General features: G+C 36.9%; 1 protein-coding gene across 1 annotated transcript; it reads right to left on the bottom strand.

Moving 5' to 3' along the window:
* Positions 1-176: 176 nt before the first annotated feature.
* msh2 (mutS homolog 2 (E. coli)) lies at positions 177-16,889 on the bottom strand. The gene is made up of 16 exons (XM_079845592.1): positions 16,635-16,889; positions 16,309-16,457; positions 15,935-16,222; positions 13,292-13,438; positions 13,059-13,208; positions 12,833-12,966; positions 9,896-10,095; positions 8,896-9,005; positions 8,648-8,771; positions 8,414-8,564; positions 8,231-8,328; positions 6,930-7,175; positions 3,756-3,960; positions 1,331-1,578; positions 1,061-1,230; positions 177-955 (listed from the first exon to the last, which is right to left on the bottom strand). Exons 1-16 carry the CDS (start codon positions 16,840-16,842, stop codon positions 773-775), a joined length of 2,811 nt encoding a protein of 936 aa, XP_079701718.1. The 5' UTR covers positions 16,843-16,889; the 3' UTR covers positions 177-772.
* Positions 16,890-19,393: the final 2,504 nt, after the last annotated feature.

The following is a 19,393-nucleotide window of genomic DNA, read 5'->3' as shown; positions in this document are numbered from 1 at the left end:
CTGGGAGACCTGCTAGTTGAGCACCAGTTTGGCAAGGCTGGGAGACCAGCCACCCCATCTTAAACCAGCCAAATATCTTATTCTAGTTTAAGATGTTTTCGTTAGACAACAAACTCGCCAAAAAGCATTACTCTTACAAACCTGATCAATTAAAAAAAATAAAGCAAGCACTTTTTAAACAGTCTTGGAACTGAATTAAAAAATGTTCTTTATTCTGCTTGGCTTATCAGGTAAACAATAGCAGGGATTTTCAATATTTTTACATTTTTCCCAGACCCCAGTTTGAAATGCCCTAAACTATGGCAACATGAAGATTTAGCACATTTTAAAGAAAACATTTCATTGACTAGAGTTGCTTTAGGGTTTAAATCTAAATGTAAAGTTAAGTGTACTAATAAGGTCTGTCTGAACTAAAGTAGTTTGTGATTATAATGAACTATTATCTTTGAAATTTGAACATTCCCCATCTTGCCCATTAGATGGCGACATTGCCACTAACCAAAATTCAAGTTGTAATTTTAACTGACAATGCACTCACACATACACACACACACACACACAAAACATATTTAGAAAATGTTTACTCTGAGAAAAGATTTATGACTACAAAATGCAAATAACCAGGGGGGGAAAGAACCTGAAAAGAAAGATGGTGCTAGAATTGAACATTTTTCTAATCTACTATAGATTATAACAATTTCCATTATACCATAAACAATTCTACAGAAATGTTGAACATTCATCCACAACGACAATGCTCAGCCTGAAGCCCTCAGACTGAAGTCAGTTTGACTTTGGTAGAACGTGACACTATCTCATTGACGAAACTATTGTTTTGGCCGATGACCTCTGCCTTGAGTTTGCGCAGCTCCTTTTTGACAGCCTCGTCGGACATGCCGTCAACAGACATTGATTTAACCTTAGCCAGGAAGGCCTCGATGATCTTCTCCCCCTCCTATGGGTAAGATGACAGGACATTACAGCAGTTTATTAACTGTAATAGTTTAATGCATTGAGCTGCAGAGTAAATGCAAACATTTCTTTTAATAACACATCTCACCTGTTTCTCCAAGCAGCGTTTCTTGGCTTCAGGTCCAGCTTCCTCCCCAGCTCTGGAAATATCCTGGAACTCCTCAAGCTCCAAAGCCTTCTCCCGTGCATTAGCAATCACATGCTTGGGGAAGTTAGCAAGCTCTGCCACATGAATCCCAAAGCTCTGGTCACACACACCTAAATCAAGCACAAATAAAACATCATACACCAAGCACAAATGGAAATATACAAAATCTGAGTTTTCAAAAAGAGTTTTGTTTGCTGGAGTTCTACATACCCTTTTTCACCTTGTAGAGCATTGTGAGAGTGCTGTCTGTGGTCAGGGCAGTGACGTGGAGGTTACGGACAGTGGGCACCTGCTGCGCCAGTGCCGTCAGCTCATGGAAGTGAGTGGCAAACAGGCAGAAGGACTTGAGGCGAGTAGCGATGTACTCAGAGATTGCCCAGGCCAGACCAAAGCCATCATATGTGGATGTGCCTCTGCCTAATTCATCAATAATGATGAGGGAATCCTCTGTGGCTGATCTAAAAAGCCAATTCAAAACATGACATGCATTTATCACATAAAAGTACTGAAGGGCATAAAATGCACATATTGTGAAATAGCGCTGTAAAAATGTTAATTTTGCGGTTAATTTTTTCCAGTTGAACGCTTTAAAAATGTTTAACGCAATTAAAGCCAAATAATTTTTTTTTCCTAGCATCCTATCGTTACAGTACATGATCACGCTCATCAAAACACTGCATCATGAAGCTTCGAAGCGTTATGAATCAGTGAGTCGATTCAGCGGTTTGGATCGGCAAAGTCACGTGATTTCAGCAGTTTGGCGGTTTGACACGCGATCCGAATCATGATTCGACTCACTGATTCATACCGCTTCGAAGCTTCATGATGCATTGTTTTGAAATCAGTCATCACTATACAAGTCGTTATTTAGTTTTTTTTCCGCACAAAAACTATTCTCGTCGCTTCATAAAGTTATCGTAGAACCACTGTAGTGAGATGGACTTTGTAACGACGTCTTTACACTCTCAAGACCCATAAAAGGTACTAAAGTGCATTGTGCCAATGGAGGCCTTTCTGAGCTATCGGATTTCAACTAAAATATCTTCATTTGTGTTCCGAAGATGAACTGAGGTCTTACGGGTGTCGAACGACATGAGGGTAAGTAATTAATGACAGAATTTTCATTTTTGGGTGAACTAACCCTTTAATGTTAATCAAAGAAAAGAAAAAAAAAATTAACTCCGCTCTTGACTGAATAACTGTTGTAGCTTTAATAAGAATGAATCTATATTCAATTTATAGTTTATGTATATACAATTTATAGTTTAGCTGAAGATGGTTTAGGGTTTTCACTTAAATTAGAAGTTGATATTTGTAAAAACGTATTAAATGTTGAAAATGATGGCTTCCAATTATAATGTAATGTTGAATGGCTATACTTAATGCCTAAAATTGAGGAATAAATCCATTTAATTGAGACATCAGTAGCACTATTGGTATCAGTGATACAGGCATTCATTCATAGTGCTTAGGAAAAAGATGCCATTAAACAAATATTTAAAATATGCTGTCTTTATGTTAGTTCTACATTTATTTGGAGATACAATGTGAAAAAATTATTACGATATAAAAATATATTATAATGCGATTAATTACAGAAAAACCTGCAATTAATTAGTTAATTTATTTGAATCGATTGACAGCACTATTGTAAATGTGTCAAAAACATAAAATGATAATGCAAGTTGAAGGCATAAAAAAAAAAAATCATAAAACACTGTATAATGTTAAATGTGTTTGAAAGAAATGCTCAGGTTCAATACAATCATTATGAAATCAAAACTGACCAATCTTGTTTTGATGAAATATTGCACTACTTATTATAACTGGTTCATACGTGCACATTTTTTATTTTTATTCATGTGCCCTCGTAATCTTTAATCGAAATAAGTACAACATCTCTTCTCTGATAATGTGTTCACCGGCGCGAGGGCGGGACAACCGGTCACATGAGAACACAGCAATAGCAAACAATCCAAACAATACGAGACAGACAAAATCGTGTCCCGCTCTACATTGTTTCTTATTTGAGAAGACGTTTCACTCAGATATACATATACATCAAAATAGGGAAGAAAGGACTATTGAAGCTTCTGTTTCATGTCAACTTTAAGTACAACAGAGCATATGTGGAATAATGCTGATTATCACAAATTTAGATTAGCCCCTCAAAATGTTTTTTTTTTTTAAAAGCTTATACATTTATAAAAGTGCTTACATAATTCTTCTGTTAAAACTTTAGTCGATTAGTAAAGCTTTTAATCAGTCATTTTAGCGTTTATGCCATTGTTGTTATAGCAACAAAGTTGTAAAACTGGAGATAACTTCACAAAGATAAGTTTAGTAAGTGACTTTCCACACTAAAATCTTGTTAACATGCATATTGTTTACATTTTGGGGCTAAACTACAAGCAGGTATAGTGAGTATTTTAATATTTGGCCCCATTTACTTCCATTGTAAATGCTCCAACTGTCACCCAGACATTTACTTTTTTTAAAGGAGGGACAAGTGGAAATTGATTGTTGGTTACCACTGAATCTACAAATCCTGTCGATTCAGCTCAACTTGTATTGAACCTGGAAAATTCCTTTAAAAATAATGAGTACACAAAATGTTTTAAGTGTGAGTTCTGACCGGAGAATAGCAGCCGTCTCCAGCATCTCAGCCATAAAGGTGGACACTCCTTTGATTTGGCTGTCCCCCGCACCCACTCGAGCGAGCACACAGTCCACCACACTCAGCTCTGCCTCATCACATGGCACAAAACAGCCAATCTGTGCCATCAGCACAATCACACCAACCTGCCGGATGTATGTGGATTTACCACCCATATTTGGACCTAAAAACATCAGAAAAAAGCTTTTTACCATACAGATAATGGAATAATAATAATAATGCATTTTATTAAATTGCAACTTTCATAACACCCAAGGTCACCTCACAAGCAAAAATACAGATCACTACACAAGACAAAACACACAACAAACACCGCATATACAGATAAAGTGAAGTTAAGACTCAATAAAACTTATTATAAAAAAATCCTGAATAAAAAGATATGTCTTAAGACGCGTTTTAAAAGTCAAAAAACAATCACTAGTGCGAACATCAAGGGGAAGGGAGTTCCATAGCATAACTAAAAGATCTGGCACCCACGTCAGTTAGTCCAGTGGTTCTCAAATGGGGGTACGCGTACCCCTGGGGGTACGTGAAGGCACTCCAGGGGGTACGTGAGATTTTAAAATATAGCCTGCATATATTTAAAAAGTAATCCACGCAAAAATCCTTTAAAAATTATTATTTCATAAATATTTCAGGAAAATATAAGTATAAGTTCATAAAAAATATTTTATATTCAGTAGGCTATTCAATTTCATTATCCTAAAAACCCAGAGTCTCCCCCATACCTAGATGGTTTGACCCAACCTGTCATATGCCGCCTGGCATCACCTGTCAATCACTTGGATCAACGATCAGGTGACCAGATGTCCCCGTTTTTAATGTTCTGTCCCCGACTGGAGTTGTCCCCGGAAATGTCCTCGTTTTACAGCTCGTTCCAAACAACCACGCAGATATATTGGAAAACAAGCGCCCAACCAACATACAGCAGGAACAATCGTGCAGTGATTATTTTCACCAGCAGAAGGCTGACTCTACTGGTTCACGCGCACGCCGCTACTACTTTATGAAGAACGTAGAGTCGTAGAGTCGAGAGCAGACAGAGCGCCATTATCATCAAATATCAAAAGAAACCTCGTTATTGCTTTCAAGGTAGAAACATACTAACTATTCGTTTTTTAATTTTAAGTAATATTGTTTGTATGTGCTTTATAACAGAGCCTCAACAAGGTGCAGGATTGTTTTGTCCCCAAAAGTTCCGCTGTCACAACGCAGTGATTACCACACATCTGAACAAAACAAAAACCCCAAACAATTACACTTGCAACCAATACAGGTGCAGAATACATATACTTTCTGCTTAAAATGATCCAAAAATGCAAAATAACAAGACCAATTAAGGATAGTAAGAATTATTTTCAAGCATAAACGTAACAAAACTTTTGAAGTAAAAAAAGTTATTTATATAGTATAAACTTAAATACAATTATAAAATGTTACACTATTTGTTGAATAGTTTTATTTATCATATTTGTTTTATTTTTGTAATGCGTTTTTGTTAAGTCATGTTACAATATTGTTTTGAACTGCTTATTTACAATGGTTAGCTTACCATTTACTGTTTTCATTGTTTTTTTTTGGGGTTTTTTATTGTATTAAATCCAGACCAAAATTCCTAACAATCAAACTAAATCATAATAATTATTAATGTTAATAATAATATAGGGACTCCACAACATTCAAAAATGTATTGTCCCTGTTTTTTAATTAAAATATAATAGCAAATGGGATTGTGATATTTTGACCACTCAAATAGGAAATGTCCCCGGTTTCCATTTCAGAAATATGGTCACTGTTTTCACAACATTAGTTTGAATCACTACATTTTAGTGATGAGAAATATTCGCAATACATTTAGTCATGTATTATTATAATTTAAAATGTTCAAAATTGTTTCTTTTTTGCAAATGTTTGAATATGTTTATCTGTTCCAAAGTTAAATAAATCAGACACTGATGGCACAGTGCTCTGTTTTAAGTCTTTTCTGTCTTAAGTTTTTTCAACCAAAAATGCTTTGCGCTGGTTAGGGGGTACTTGGGTGAAAAAATATTTCACAGGTTGTACATCACTGAAAAAAGGTTGAGAACCACTGAGTTAGTCGAAACCGAGGTACCACAAGAGAAATTTAAGATGAAGATCTGAGAGCACGTGAATGAGTGTAAACATGAAGAAGTTGAGTACGGTATTGTGAAGCAAGATTATGAAGTGCCTTGTAAGAAGCAAGATATTGAATTCAGCTCGATACTTTACTGGAAGCCAGTGCAATTCCTGAAGAACTGGAGAAATGTGCTCAGTAAAAGGTGATCTAGAAAGAACACGTGCTGTAGAATTCTGAACCAACTGAAGCTTATGTAGCAATTTATAGGGAACACCTGTGAGAAGAGCATTACAGTAGTCTATACGTGAAGTGACTAATGCATGTATAAGAACTGCAGTATTATTGGTTGAGAGAAAGGGACCGAGACGGTTAATATTACGCAAGTGGAAGTATGCAGTCCGCGTGACATTATTAATGCGAGTTTCAAAGGATAGTGTGCTATCCATGATAACACCCAAACTTTTAACCTGTGAGGAAGTACAGATTGCATTATTGTCAATGTACAAAGAAAAACAATTAGATTTAGACAAAACAGATCTAGTGCCAACAAGTAAGGCCTCAGTTTGGTTGCCATTTAGCTTCAGGAAGTTCGCTGAAAGCCAATCTTCAGCTAAACAGCTGGACAAAAGAAAAGGAACCAGTCGGTTTGGCAGACAGGTAAAGTTGGGTGTCATACGCAAAACAGTGAAAATGAATACCATGTTTTCTCAAAATATAACCAAGAGGAAGCATACAACTAATGAAAAGAAGTGGGCCCAAAACAGAACCCTGGGTAACACCAGTGGTGACTGTAGATGTTCTTGATCTAAAACTTTTTAATTGAATACGCTGAGTGCGTCTAGACAGATACGACCTAAGACAACAAACCAAGACAGAGCAGTGCCAGTAATCCCAATAGAAGCTAACCTGTCGAGAAGTATCTTATGTGATACTTGCATTTATTTATTTATATACATGAATCTTTCATTTAATGCTAGTACTCATCACCCACAAGCTCATTTTTATAATCCTCCAATCAAATAAGAGCTGACCTGTGATGATATGAAACATCTCCTCGCCCCTTGTGAAAATGACATCATTGGGAATAAAAGCAACATCATCTTGGGCTTCAACACAGGGATGTCTTGCTGCTTTCACAATGAGTCTCCCTGATCCTTTCTCTAGTATTTTCGGCCTAATGTAAGGCACTGGGGCAGCATGGGACACCACGGCAAAGCTCACCACAGCATCCAGTTGAGCTATCACCTCATTTAGAGTCTGTACTGGATCCACATAGCCTATGGTAAAAACACAGGGTTATTGAACTATTCATTCTCATTGTGCTAACAATTTTAACCAAAATTCAAAAAAGCTTATTGTTACTGACCAAAACTGTGTTCAATACACATTAGAATCTAGAAACATTTGTGGATTAATGTTGATAGCCACAGTTTATTGGCTAAATTCACAATGAAATTAAAATGTATAATTTTTTTAATGGAACATTGCTGTATTATACATGACATTGCACTATTTAGCAAATAACAACCAATTAGCCAACAATCCAATCAAGGACGAAATCAAGTCACACCCTAGATTTCTTGTTCGAGAAGCTTTCACTTAGAAATGTCACTATGTAAGAAAAAACAATCAGAATGTCCATATCATACCGGCATTATTATTTAAATGCTTATGCTATAACAATTCTTCTCTAAAATGCATTATTTGAGCCGTTGTAGAACCTGTCATTTTTTTAAGTATATTCTTGCATAACATTTGTTTTGATACATATTATATTAACACAATGTTTAAATCATGCGTCTTTCAAAACAGTGAGTGAACACTTTCAATTGTAAGTGCATTAAGGCCAGGTGCATTCACACTAAGAACAATAACTATAAAGACTACAACTGTAACTATAACTATATTAGCTTTCACACCAACCAATGACATAAAATTCTGTTTATTTTAAGCGCAATGCTTTTTAACGCTGGATGGATTCTGATTGGCTGTCAATGATTTTCATTATGTTCATTAGATGGAAAAAATCTTTCTGAAAAAGATTTCAAAGATATTGTTCTTCTGTTTCATTATTGTTATAGTTGTGGTAGTGTGGAATTCCCTGCTATCATAGGGCAATTAATAAAACTTTAGTTATCGTTATAGGTAACATCCTTTGTGTGAACGGGAATTATGAACGGCTGTCGATGGGTATTATACTCTTTAGTAATATTATATCTTTTTTGGGATATTATACTCTGTGGTAATGGTTCAGAGACAGCTTAACCTGTATTGTATCCAGAGTTACAATCAAACCACACGGAACAACCCTTTACACATGAATAACTCTCACCAGCGGCTATGGTGATGATCTCTTTGACGATGGCGTTCTGAGCCTCTTCATACTCTTCTCTGCTTTTTGTGTACTCCTCATTCAAAGAGCTGAGCTTACTGTGAAACAGACAACTCAATCAGCTACTAAGAACTCCAAGCATTAGCTGCACCAATATTTAAACATCTCATTTAACATCCTTGCCTGTTAGTGAATCGCACTCCGTTCTTCTGAACATCTAAAGTTGTGAATTTCTTGTTGTTGCGAAGGCTCTTTTCTTCTTTGCACGTGACTCGGAAAAAGTAGCCGATCTGTGCGTTGGATTCAAGCTTCACAGTCTTGGCTGCTTCCAGCCCTAAAGATCAACATTTGTTACTAGTTCAAAACCAAAATGCTTAATAGGGAAATGCATTTAACTTCCACACTTTGATCACTTACCAAGATCACGAGCCGCACTGCTCAGGGCACCCTGCATGGCCTTCTCCAGACGATCCATGTTCTCCCTGAGCTCACTCAATGTGGGATCAAATGAGGGCTTTACCAGGAACTCATGATGCTCAACCTGACAAAAAAAACCCCCCAAAAAACAAGGTGTGTTACATATTAAAGGAGTTTTAGGCCAAAGCAACCTACAAAATGTTCTTCAAGTTTGCTTTAAGATCAAAGTGCAGATGACAAGATTAGACCTGGTTCATGTCCAGTGTGGTTTCAATCATCTCCTGAAATTTGGAGAAGTCAGAGATGAGGTCATTAAGGGGAGAGATGAATGCTGCGTGTAGGAGGACCTGATGTTTCCCTGTTAACAGATTAAAATACAGCGGTCACTCATTGTGGTGTCCCACAAGAAGCTTTGCCTGTTAGCCTTCTAATTTGCATTTGAGCAACGAAGTTTTGCAGGCATGTGATCAGCTAAAGACAAAAGACGTTTTTTTAAAATCACATTTGAGGCTTTGAATATTGGCTGACATTCTACGGATATCCCGTAGATCAGGGGTTTTCAAACTGGGGTCTAACGGGTCCCCAGAAAATTTCAGAGAATAAAAAGACAAAGCAAAATGGATAAAGTCTAACGAACATTCTAACTGTTTAATTTCTAAATGTTTCTCTCCTTTCTTGCCATATACATACTTTCCAGAATTGTATATGTTTGTTTTGTATCTTTTATAGTGCGTTTTTCTCACTATAGTCCCATTTATCTTGATCTCTGGGGTTGTAAGGCAGTATTCTTAACGCAGTACATAAGCTGCTTGCATACATTTATTGTGAAAGTTGCTTATACAAATAATTTTTAATCGAAAATGTTCTTCTTCAGGTTTATACATCCAACATTAAGTACAGCCAATTTAATTTTGGAAACAATGTTGCATTTATAATGTCCTATTTTTTCATACATACAAATTTAGGATTTCAGGAAGGTGGTCCCTCATTAAGGTTCAACATATTTGGGGGTCCTTGGCATCATAAAGTTTGAAAACCCCTGCCGTAGATGGTGTCGCGAGCTTGTGCAATGCTGTCAATTTTTGCATGACTTAAATGTATTCGAAAAAGTAACATTTGGCAGTTTATTTAGTAATAATTTATGGTTATTTCATGATTTTTAGTCATCGTACAGTTTTTTTCACTTGGGTCGAGAAAATATGTTAATACGTGTATATACAGAAAAATCACATCCCTGGTTTTGCTCACCACAGTATCTCTCCAAAACCAGAATCAGACTCTGCAGTTGCCCCACAGCTTGATAGACCCGATAACAGTCCTGTAAAGTAGAGCTCTGACGCTGGAACTTCTTTGCCATGCGGTTCAGGTCTGGAAAACGGCGGAGAAGATCCTCTTGACAACTTTTCCTCAGCTCAGAGTCTTCCACAAAAGTCTCCACAAGGTCCAGTCTGCACAACATGACAGCAAATCAAAGCTCACAGTCTTATCACTTCATTTCTTAGTCCAAAAAATAAATAAATAATAATTATTTATAATATAATACTTTTGTTGGGAAGGATGCATTACATTTAACAAGTAACAGTAAAGACACTTAAATGTTACAATTGATTTGTTCTTATTTTGAACATTATGCTGTTCTTTCTATTCATCACAGAATGCTGAAAAAATCAGTTTCTACAAAAATAAGTAGCACAACTATGACACTAAAGATTGGACTAATGGCTGCTGAAAATTCAGCTTTGCCATGACATGAATAAACTACATTTTAAAATATATTAAAATAGAAAAGTAATTTTAAATTGTAATATTTTACAATACTAGCCTTATTTCTGTATTTTTGGAACAAATAAGTGGTGTGAGCATAAGACATTCTTTCAAATACATAAAAAATCTTGCCACCCCCAAACTTTTAAAAAGTAGTGTACAAGAAAAATTTGTCTTATTTTATGTTGCAGAAGTTCATTTCGAATAGACTTTAAAATCAGCATTAAGGAAAAAATATGAAATCTTACATGACTTAAATATTAAATGTATTAAAACAGACTAAATCAAATGAACGTCATCCAAATGTCAAGATACACTATATTGGCAAAAGTTTTGGGACGCCTGCCTTTACATGTACATGAATTTTAATGACATCCCATTCTTAATCCGTAGGGTTTATTATGGAGTTGGCCCACCCTTTGCAGCTATAATAGGCGTTCCACAAGGTTTAGGAGATCGTTTATGGGAATTTTTGACCATTCTTCTAGAAGCGCATTTGTGAGGTCATGCATTGATGTTGGACGAAAAGGCCTGGTTCGCAGTCTCCGCTCTAATTCATCCAAAAGGTGTTCTATCGGGTTATCAGGCCAGTCAAGTTCCTCCACACCAAACTCGCTCATCCATGTCTTTATGGACCTTGCTTTGTGCACTGGTGCGCAGTCATGTTGGATCTGGAAGGGGCCATCCCCAAACTGTTCCCACAAAGTTGGGAGCATGAAATTGTCCAAAAAGTCTTGGTATGCTGAAGCATTAGGAGTTCCTTTTACTGGAACTAAGGGGTCAAGCCCAACCCCTGAAAAACAACCCCACACCATTATCCCCCCCTCCACCTAACTTTACAGTTGGCACAATGCAGTCAGGCAAGTACCGGTCTCCTGGCAACCGCAAAACCCAGACTCGTGAGAGGTCTGCTACCCGAACCAGAACCCGATGGGTCCCGAAAAACTTCCGGGTCTCGGTTTGGGTTCGGGCTAATGTTTAATGAACAGCCTCTGGTTCAGTTCGATCACAACAAAGTTACGTAATTGGTAAGTTTGTGCTTTTTCTCTTACTGCTGTGCTGATTGGGCCGCTATACCTGTGTTTGTACATGCATTTGTTTACCGTTGCAAGCAATCTTTAAATACAAAATATTGCAAAAATGGTATTTGCTGTGAGAAACAGACCTCAGGGTTCAGGTCGGGTTCAGGCTTAACATGTAAATGTAATGGTCGGGTTAAATAGTCTTGGGTATGGGCAGAGTTGGGGCTTCAGTTTAAAGCCTGTCCAGACATCTAAGACTCGTCCATTGGATTGCCAGACAGAGAAGCGTGATTCGCCACTCCAGAGAACACGTCTTCACAGCTTTAGAGTCCAGTGGCAGCGTGCTTTACACCACTGCATCCGACGCTTTGCACTTGATGATGTAACCCATTGAAAACCCATTCCTTGAAGCTCAACACACTGTGCTTGAGCTAATCTGAAGGCCAACTGAAGTTTGGAGGTCTACAGCTATTGAACCTGCAGAAAGTTGGCGACATCTGCACACTGTGCACCTCAGCATGAGCTGACCCCACTCTTTTTACGTGGCCTACCACTTCATTGCGGAGTTGCTGTTGTTCCCATTTGCTTCCATTTTGTTATAATACCACTAACAGTTGATCGTGGAATATTTAGTAGTGAGGAAATTTCACGAATGGATTGCACAGGTGGCAACCTATCACAGTACCACACTTGAATTCACTGAGCTCTTGAGAGCGCCCATTCGTTCACAAATGTTTGTAGAAGCAGTCTGCATGCCTAGGAGCTTGATGTTACACACCTGTGGCCAAGTGATTATTTATTTATATATATATATATATATATAAAAATGTTCTTCTCTAGAGTCCTTTTTTCTTACTGACAAACAAGTTTATGGATATTCAATAGCTTTTCTGAGGCAAGTGTGACGTTACATGACATTGTCTACAAACTGTTTTATTAACGTCTTTCCACGTTTAAAACACTGAGCGATTACACGAGACATGATACAGATTTCGGTACGTTGTACTGTATCTCTAAACATACCTTTCAATGTTCATTCATGTTTATTTTATGCTGTAAACAGCAGTAAAGTGGAGGAGATGATCGGCTTTGCTTGAACTGAGGCACTACAGTGATTTGTCACGCCACAATAAAGAACGCTAAAACAGTGTTTATTGTTTGAATTTCATAATAAAATGGACAGAATTTAACATCAAAAGTAACAAAGGAGAAAGATTATTGCGATTTATTGGATAGGAGCACAATACAAAGTTCTGTTCATTCATCAACTGAAAACAGCATAGACCGAGATTCTTGGGATTTAAGAATCGATATCAATTCATAAAAATGAGAATCAATTAAAACCGAGAAATTTATATTTTTTTACCCAGCCCTAATAGACAGCAAACAAAAGTCTTACCTTTCTTCTATCTTGTTTTTATCAATGAGAGGCTGTTTAATCCACTGGTTGACCAACCGCTGTCCTTGAGGGGTACGACATTTGTTTAAAAGGCCTGCCAGGGAGTGTGTGCCTGTAGCATCATCAGAGGAACCCTGAGAAATCATATAATAAGAACATATCAGAAATCAAAATAACCCTTCTCTGAAGAAATTCCATATTTTTCTGTTTTTCAATAACCCCTGACCTGGAAAAGATTCAGGGCCTGCACAGCAGCATTATCCAGACGCACGTACTGGTTGAGGTCAAATGTGGTCATTTTGAAAGAACCAAAATTGGCCTCATCTGAGAGAAGCTCCAGGTATTTGATGACTGCTTCCAAGCAAGACATTGCAATCTGGAAAAGCAATAACCTGATTAAATCTCCAGGTGAACCACTTGAAATTACACACTTATAACTTGTGTTGTAGCGCCCCAAACCTGTTTCTCCATCTCTGGAAGGGCAGCACTGGACACCGTCTCTCCCTTGCGGGCCTTCAGAAGGCGATTCAGATCCTGCACGATGTCTTTGGTTGTGAACTCAGATTTCTTCCTGTCTGTGAGCAGAATGCCACCCCGCTGTACCACCTGAATTATGAACAGAAACCAGCATGAAAGAATTATGGTTATAAAATCATGTTTTAGAGATGCAGTGATATTAAAGGGGTCATGAAATGCATTTTCAGATCTTTATATTATGTTCTGGAGGTTAGCCTATGAAGTTAGTAAAGTTTTTTTGCATTAAAAAAGTAGAATTGCTCTTGTAATTGATAGACAGATATGAGTTGTTAAAGTCATAATGAAACCAAAATGAACAATTCTTATTCATTTCCTCAATCTTTAATCAAAATAACTTCTCCCTCTTGCAACAACCTCTCTTCTCTGATGACGTGTTTTTAACTGGTGCGAGGGCGGGATGACCTGTCAATCACATGACATCATAGCAATCGCACAACGATCCAACAACTCAATCAATTACTGATGAACAAAATCAAGTCCCGTCCTACGTTTTTTTCTTGATCAAGAAGCTGTTTCACTATAGAGAAGAAAAGATTATCGCAATTTCCTTTTCATGCCGACTTTAAGGGCAAGCCTTCTAGATTTACATATGCATGTTAAGGGGCATGAAGGGTGAAAAACAAAAACTCATATTTTAAACTGTGGCGTTACCTTTGAGGTATGAAACTTGTATAGTATTAGTGTAAAGTAACTGGTTGTGTGTGTAAATAGTAAAGGCACAATATGTAATTTTTATACAAAACAAAGGCGTAGCTTGATGGCGCCTTGATTTTGCGGAATCATGGGAGCTGTTGTCTTCACATCTACAGCCGGTGGAAAAGAATCCAACAGGGCAGAAATCATATTCATGGATGAGCTAATGTATAATAGATTTATTTATGTTACTGTAGTATGAAGCAGGGTGTGGCTGAAAGCCATTGGAGCGGATCGAGGCCGCTGGAGTGATCTAATTAGAGACAAGCGCGGCAGTGGAGCTTTTATTATGCCGCAGACGACCGCTTCTGCGTTTTGGGTCATGCGTATGTTGGGTAACGCAGCAATGTTTGATCATATTAGATACATTTGTGTGTGTTGAAAGTTATGTTATAGTGCTACTCACTATATATGCGTTCACTCGGTGGCGACTATGAGACACTTGTTACACACTGCAGTAAGCTAGATCAATATTAGGCATGGTAAAACATGGTACTCAGGGTTAATTAAGAAAACGAGATTTAAACAATAAGACTAACGGTGTTGAGCTAAATAACAATGATTCGTTTTCAGTCGAGGAATGTATCCAAACAGTTGCTCACCTGTCTAATAAAACACATAATATATTAAAGCGCCTTTGGTGTTTCCATGGTTTCTACAAAATAAAACCGGAAGTCGAGGGTAATGCGGGTATGATGTCATTGATAGGCAACGCATGGACATGGTCCGTGTCCTGGTTAAAATTGCTTATTCTGGGAAACATTTGGGATGATGAAAGTACACAAGTCAACAAAATATATATATATATTACATTGTTCTGTTTTTGTAATATTTTAATCTAAAATTTGTACATATTGTGCCTTTCAGAACATTTTCATTTTCCATTTTATGACCCATTTAAAATTCTTTCGGTTATAAGATCCAACTTAATTTAATTTTTTAGCCAATATTAAAATTCTACTACTTTGTCAAAATATAATTTTGTTTACCTACGAGTAAATTTTGGCATCTCAGCATTATGATGTAGTACAGTATAAAACAAATGGATATTTATTTTGAGATTTCCTAAAGATTACATCTAACAGTGTTATTACATTAAGTTTTTATCGATTAAAGTGAGTATTAGATAATGACTAAATGTAAATGTATAGCACATTAAAGGGATAGTTCACCCAAAAATGAAAATTTGACATTTATCTGCTTACCCCCAGGCCATCCAAGGTGTAGGTGTCTTTGTTTCTTCAGTAGAACACAAATGGAGATTTTTAACTTTAACCATTGCTGTGTGTCACTCATATAATGCATGTCAATGGGGTCTAGTTCTAGTAGAGACCTCACACACAGGAAGTGATGTCTCTACACTAGATCGTGTACATTGACCTTCCTTTCCGGAAGTGCTGCGCTTTCAGGGCTGTTGGACATGGTGTTGTATTTGAGGTAAAAAATGATATAAATACTGTTCGGTTTATCGCAAAAACCGATCGTTTCGTGTCTTAAGACATCAATGTGTCGTCACGAGCCGCATGGATTAATTTGAAGTTGTCTGTGCATGTTTTTTTTACCCTAATAGAACTAGACCCCATTGACATGCATTCTATGAGTGACACACAGCAACAGGTGAAGTTAGAAATCTCCATTTGTGTTCTACTGAAGAAACAAAGACACCTACACCTTGGATGCAAGCAGATAAATGTCAAATTTTCATTTTTGGGTGAACTATCCCTTTAACATACACAATTAAAACACCAATACCATTTAACCTTAAAAAATCAGTTTTAAGTTATTATCAGTTATTAACGGATGTGGCACCAATATACCATACATCCCTATCTTGCTTCAAAACACACAATCTGGCATCTATAAGAAACTTACCTGTTTGAGTTTCCCAAGGTCTCCACCTGCATCTCCTCCAGGAAGCACACACTCTTTGGGCCCGATCTGCACCAGAAGTGCCTCCAGATTGGAAAACTGATCATTGTCTGGGAATTCACACACACCGAGTTTCCTGAGGGTGTTGTCCACATAGCCAACACCGACAACACGCTGTCCATCAGCCCCGGTGCCAAGACGAACCCCAACGACACCGGCTGCACTCTCCCCAGGTCCTCCTCCACTGCCAAACAAAATCTCCTCAAACTGGGTCAGGTTTCCTGGAGAAGCCTGGGATACAAAACATAAACATAATGAGACTGGGACAAGTGATACTGAGAATTTTTTTTTATAAAACAGTAAAAAATGTAAGATACCTTGAAAGATATCTGCCAGTCATGATCTTTGCTACTCTTACTGGCATTCTTGTAAACCTCCACCCGGTACTGCCTGACCAGCAGCAGGTCCCTCACAAATGACTCAAAGTTCATCTTACTGAGGACCACACTCTCCAACCGCTTATTTCCTGCGTAAAAACAAAAAGTACCATTAGACTTAATTCTAGACATAATAATATATTCAACAAACTGACGATATACTGATGCAGTTTAAGCAAGATGCATATATCTGCACAATAGAAAGAACCAGATATATTTCATGAACTGATATTTTATTAAATAATTCCATAATTTTAACACCCAACCTGTGCCCAGGTTTTTGATGACGCCGTTCGTCTTGAAAACTTCCTTGGCTGCAAAAAACGCATCTTTTCCGTGTACCGTGTAGTAATCGTTTCGATCAAATACTCTCACGGTGGTGTCCGGTTTCTCTGGCATAGAAAAATAAAAATTCAAAAATCCATGTTCAGATGCACTGTCCATCGACAGATTTTGTTTAGGTTGCACCGCCATGCTGGAATCTCCCGCCACAGCACAGGCGCGCCGGGAGGGTCAAAGGCAAACGGGGCGGAGCTAAAATGACGACAACCACACTTCAAATATACTTGGATATTTTGTAACACATTATTTTAAACGTATGCATCGCTACTGTCCCGTTACACTTAAAACCTTCATTGTGTCAAGATTTAAATGTGAATTGTACTTCTTGTGATTCACAACCCGTGATCTATTGAGATATTAGCCAGTTCATATATAAAGACTTGTTTAGGTTTATCACTTTTGATAAGCAATATGATTTTTTTTTTTTTACTTTATTTAGCATTTTTCTCACCTTCAAAAATATATTAGGATTTATATTAAATCTTTATCCACCTTCATATATACTCAGACTAGTTATTGAAGGATTTGGAGATTATATTAGAAGAAAACTGATTTTTAGAAAGGATTAGTGTATTCGATGTGCTATTTTATTTTAATTCTAAGATTTTTTTCAACTTTATTTTGCAATACAAATAAATGCATATTGTAGAGTTTTATAATTATAGGCCTATGTAATTCTATTTATAATTAATTACTATATTGGGTAAACACCATATGCATATGAATATGTACCTTGCACACCCAGTTGCTCACATTTAATAAATATTAAAAATATTAAATATGAGTCATGCATTAGCCTTTTAGGTATTTATTTTTTTCCATTTTTAAAAATGCTAACAAATGATTAAACTGAAGACAAGTAATTTATGATTTATGTTATTAATGCTATATGCACAAAAAACTATTTTCTGTCTTATTCTAATATAATATCAAGAATATTGAATGATATAATTTTTATACATACATACATACATACATACATACATACATACATACATACATACATACATACATAGCCTAAATACATCTTATTAAAAGAGAACTGAGAATAATATCATCGATACGCTGTTACATTAATCATGTACTATGATTAAATCCTTGATCCAGCTATTTACTGACTTGTATTCATAATCTGGTACTAATGTCACAGGACTTTTGTTGTTTAACAAGCAAGCATAGCTGTCATAATCAACAGCATAGCAGTTCAGAGTGTCTCAATCACAGTTATTATATCTGATTGAAAATAGCTGTTTTGCATGTGTCGGTTTAATCATAGATCAGCGAGATCACATTTAATGATGGTTATTTGCTTCATTCCCTTTGACAAGATAACCATCCATTCTGTATGAAGCTGTAATTAAAGGACTGATCATTTGAACCCCCACTCTGAGCTTCAGTCAAACAAAAAGGCTTGTATAAAGACATGGCAAATTGCTGAAAAACAATAGTAGCTTTTAGCTTGCTTTAAGTGTTTAACAGGTGAACCTTTAGGTCAAGAGATGTGGCTTTGGAACCCAAACCCAAGTGCAGAAGTTGCAATAGCAAGTAAGTGTCACTTGGTGTCAGAGCTGAGCTGGTTAGGGCAGAATGAAAAGTGATCCATCTCTGCAGGGATTCTACTTGAAAGACTCCTTACATAACAGCTACTTCAGCGGTGTTCCTCTCTAAAGTATCTTCACTTCATTCACTGAACGAACAGACTTGGGAATCGACTGTGGCAAACATTTGAACTGTTGTTTAGCCTACAAAGCACACTTTGCATGTGTACACCACAGGTAAGCACTGTGTACATATGCCAACATATGTGCACACACGCGACCTTTTTTCACTGAAAGTCACTTTCCAAATTTGAGAAAACAGGTTGAAAGACAAACCAAAGCTGCTGAGGCATTATTATCACATTTATATTATTAATTATCCCCCTTCATTCAAATGTATCCCTTTTTACGCGTCTGTATTGTCCTGTTCGCGGTTCATCCTTAAAGAAATAGTTCCCCCAGAAAAGAAACTTCTGTCATCATTTACTGGCCCTCATGTCGTTACTGATCTGTATGACTTCTTGAGTGGAACCTAGAAGATAATTTGAGAAATATCCCCTTTTTTTGTATGTAGGCCTACATGAAAGTAAATGGTAACCAGGTGTTTTTGGTCAAAATATCTTCAATGCTGAAGAAAGTTGTGCAGGTTTGGAATGACATGAACGTGAGTAAATGACGGTTGAACTACATTTTTGGTTGAACTATCTGTTTTAAGATTACACTTCTTACTCTTCAACAATAATCATTCAATAATAATCACGTCTTCTGCATCTTATCAAACTTCTGTAGTGTGAGTGAAAAGTTAAAAAGTGGTGTGTGTTCAGTGAAAAAATTGGTGGGTGTTTACTGGCTAAACTTAAGGCTTTACCAAGAATCGATTTCATCAGGTTGATACATAAAATTGTGTTTGGCTAAACATTTAAGTATGTTTACAAATTAATAAACTTTATTACAAAAGGGACCGCCAAAAAGTATGTACACTCCTGGACAAAAAAAGGGCCAAGCCCAAAATAGCTTAAAGGCCCCCTTCTTCGCGATTCCATTGTTCAAACTTTAGTTAGTGTGTAATGTTGCTGTTAGAGCATAAATAATACCTGTAAAATGATAAAGCTCAAAGTTCAATGCCAAGCGAGATATTTTATTTA

This window comes from Gobio gobio (assembly GCF_949357685.1).
Source record: "Gobio gobio genome assembly, chromosome: 20".
NCBI classification, from domain to species: domain Eukaryota; kingdom Metazoa; phylum Chordata; class Actinopteri; order Cypriniformes; family Gobionidae; genus Gobio; species Gobio gobio.
Note: the sequence above shows the minus strand (reverse complement) of the source record. Positions and strands in the feature narration are given on the sequence as shown.

Coding starts and splice junctions, on each gene's coding strand:
- msh2 (XM_079845592.1), bottom strand. CDS start 16,842: ATGGCGGTGCAACCTAAACAAAATCTGTCGATGGACAGTGCATCTGAA. Junction 8,772..8,895: donor CCACACTGGACATGAACCAG/GTCTAATCTTGT, acceptor TTTTTTTGTCAG/GTTGAGCATCATGAGTTCCT. Junction 8,329..8,413: donor GGAGTGCGATTCACTAACAG/GCAAGGATGTTA, acceptor TCTGTTTCACAG/TAAGCTCAGCTCTTTGAATG.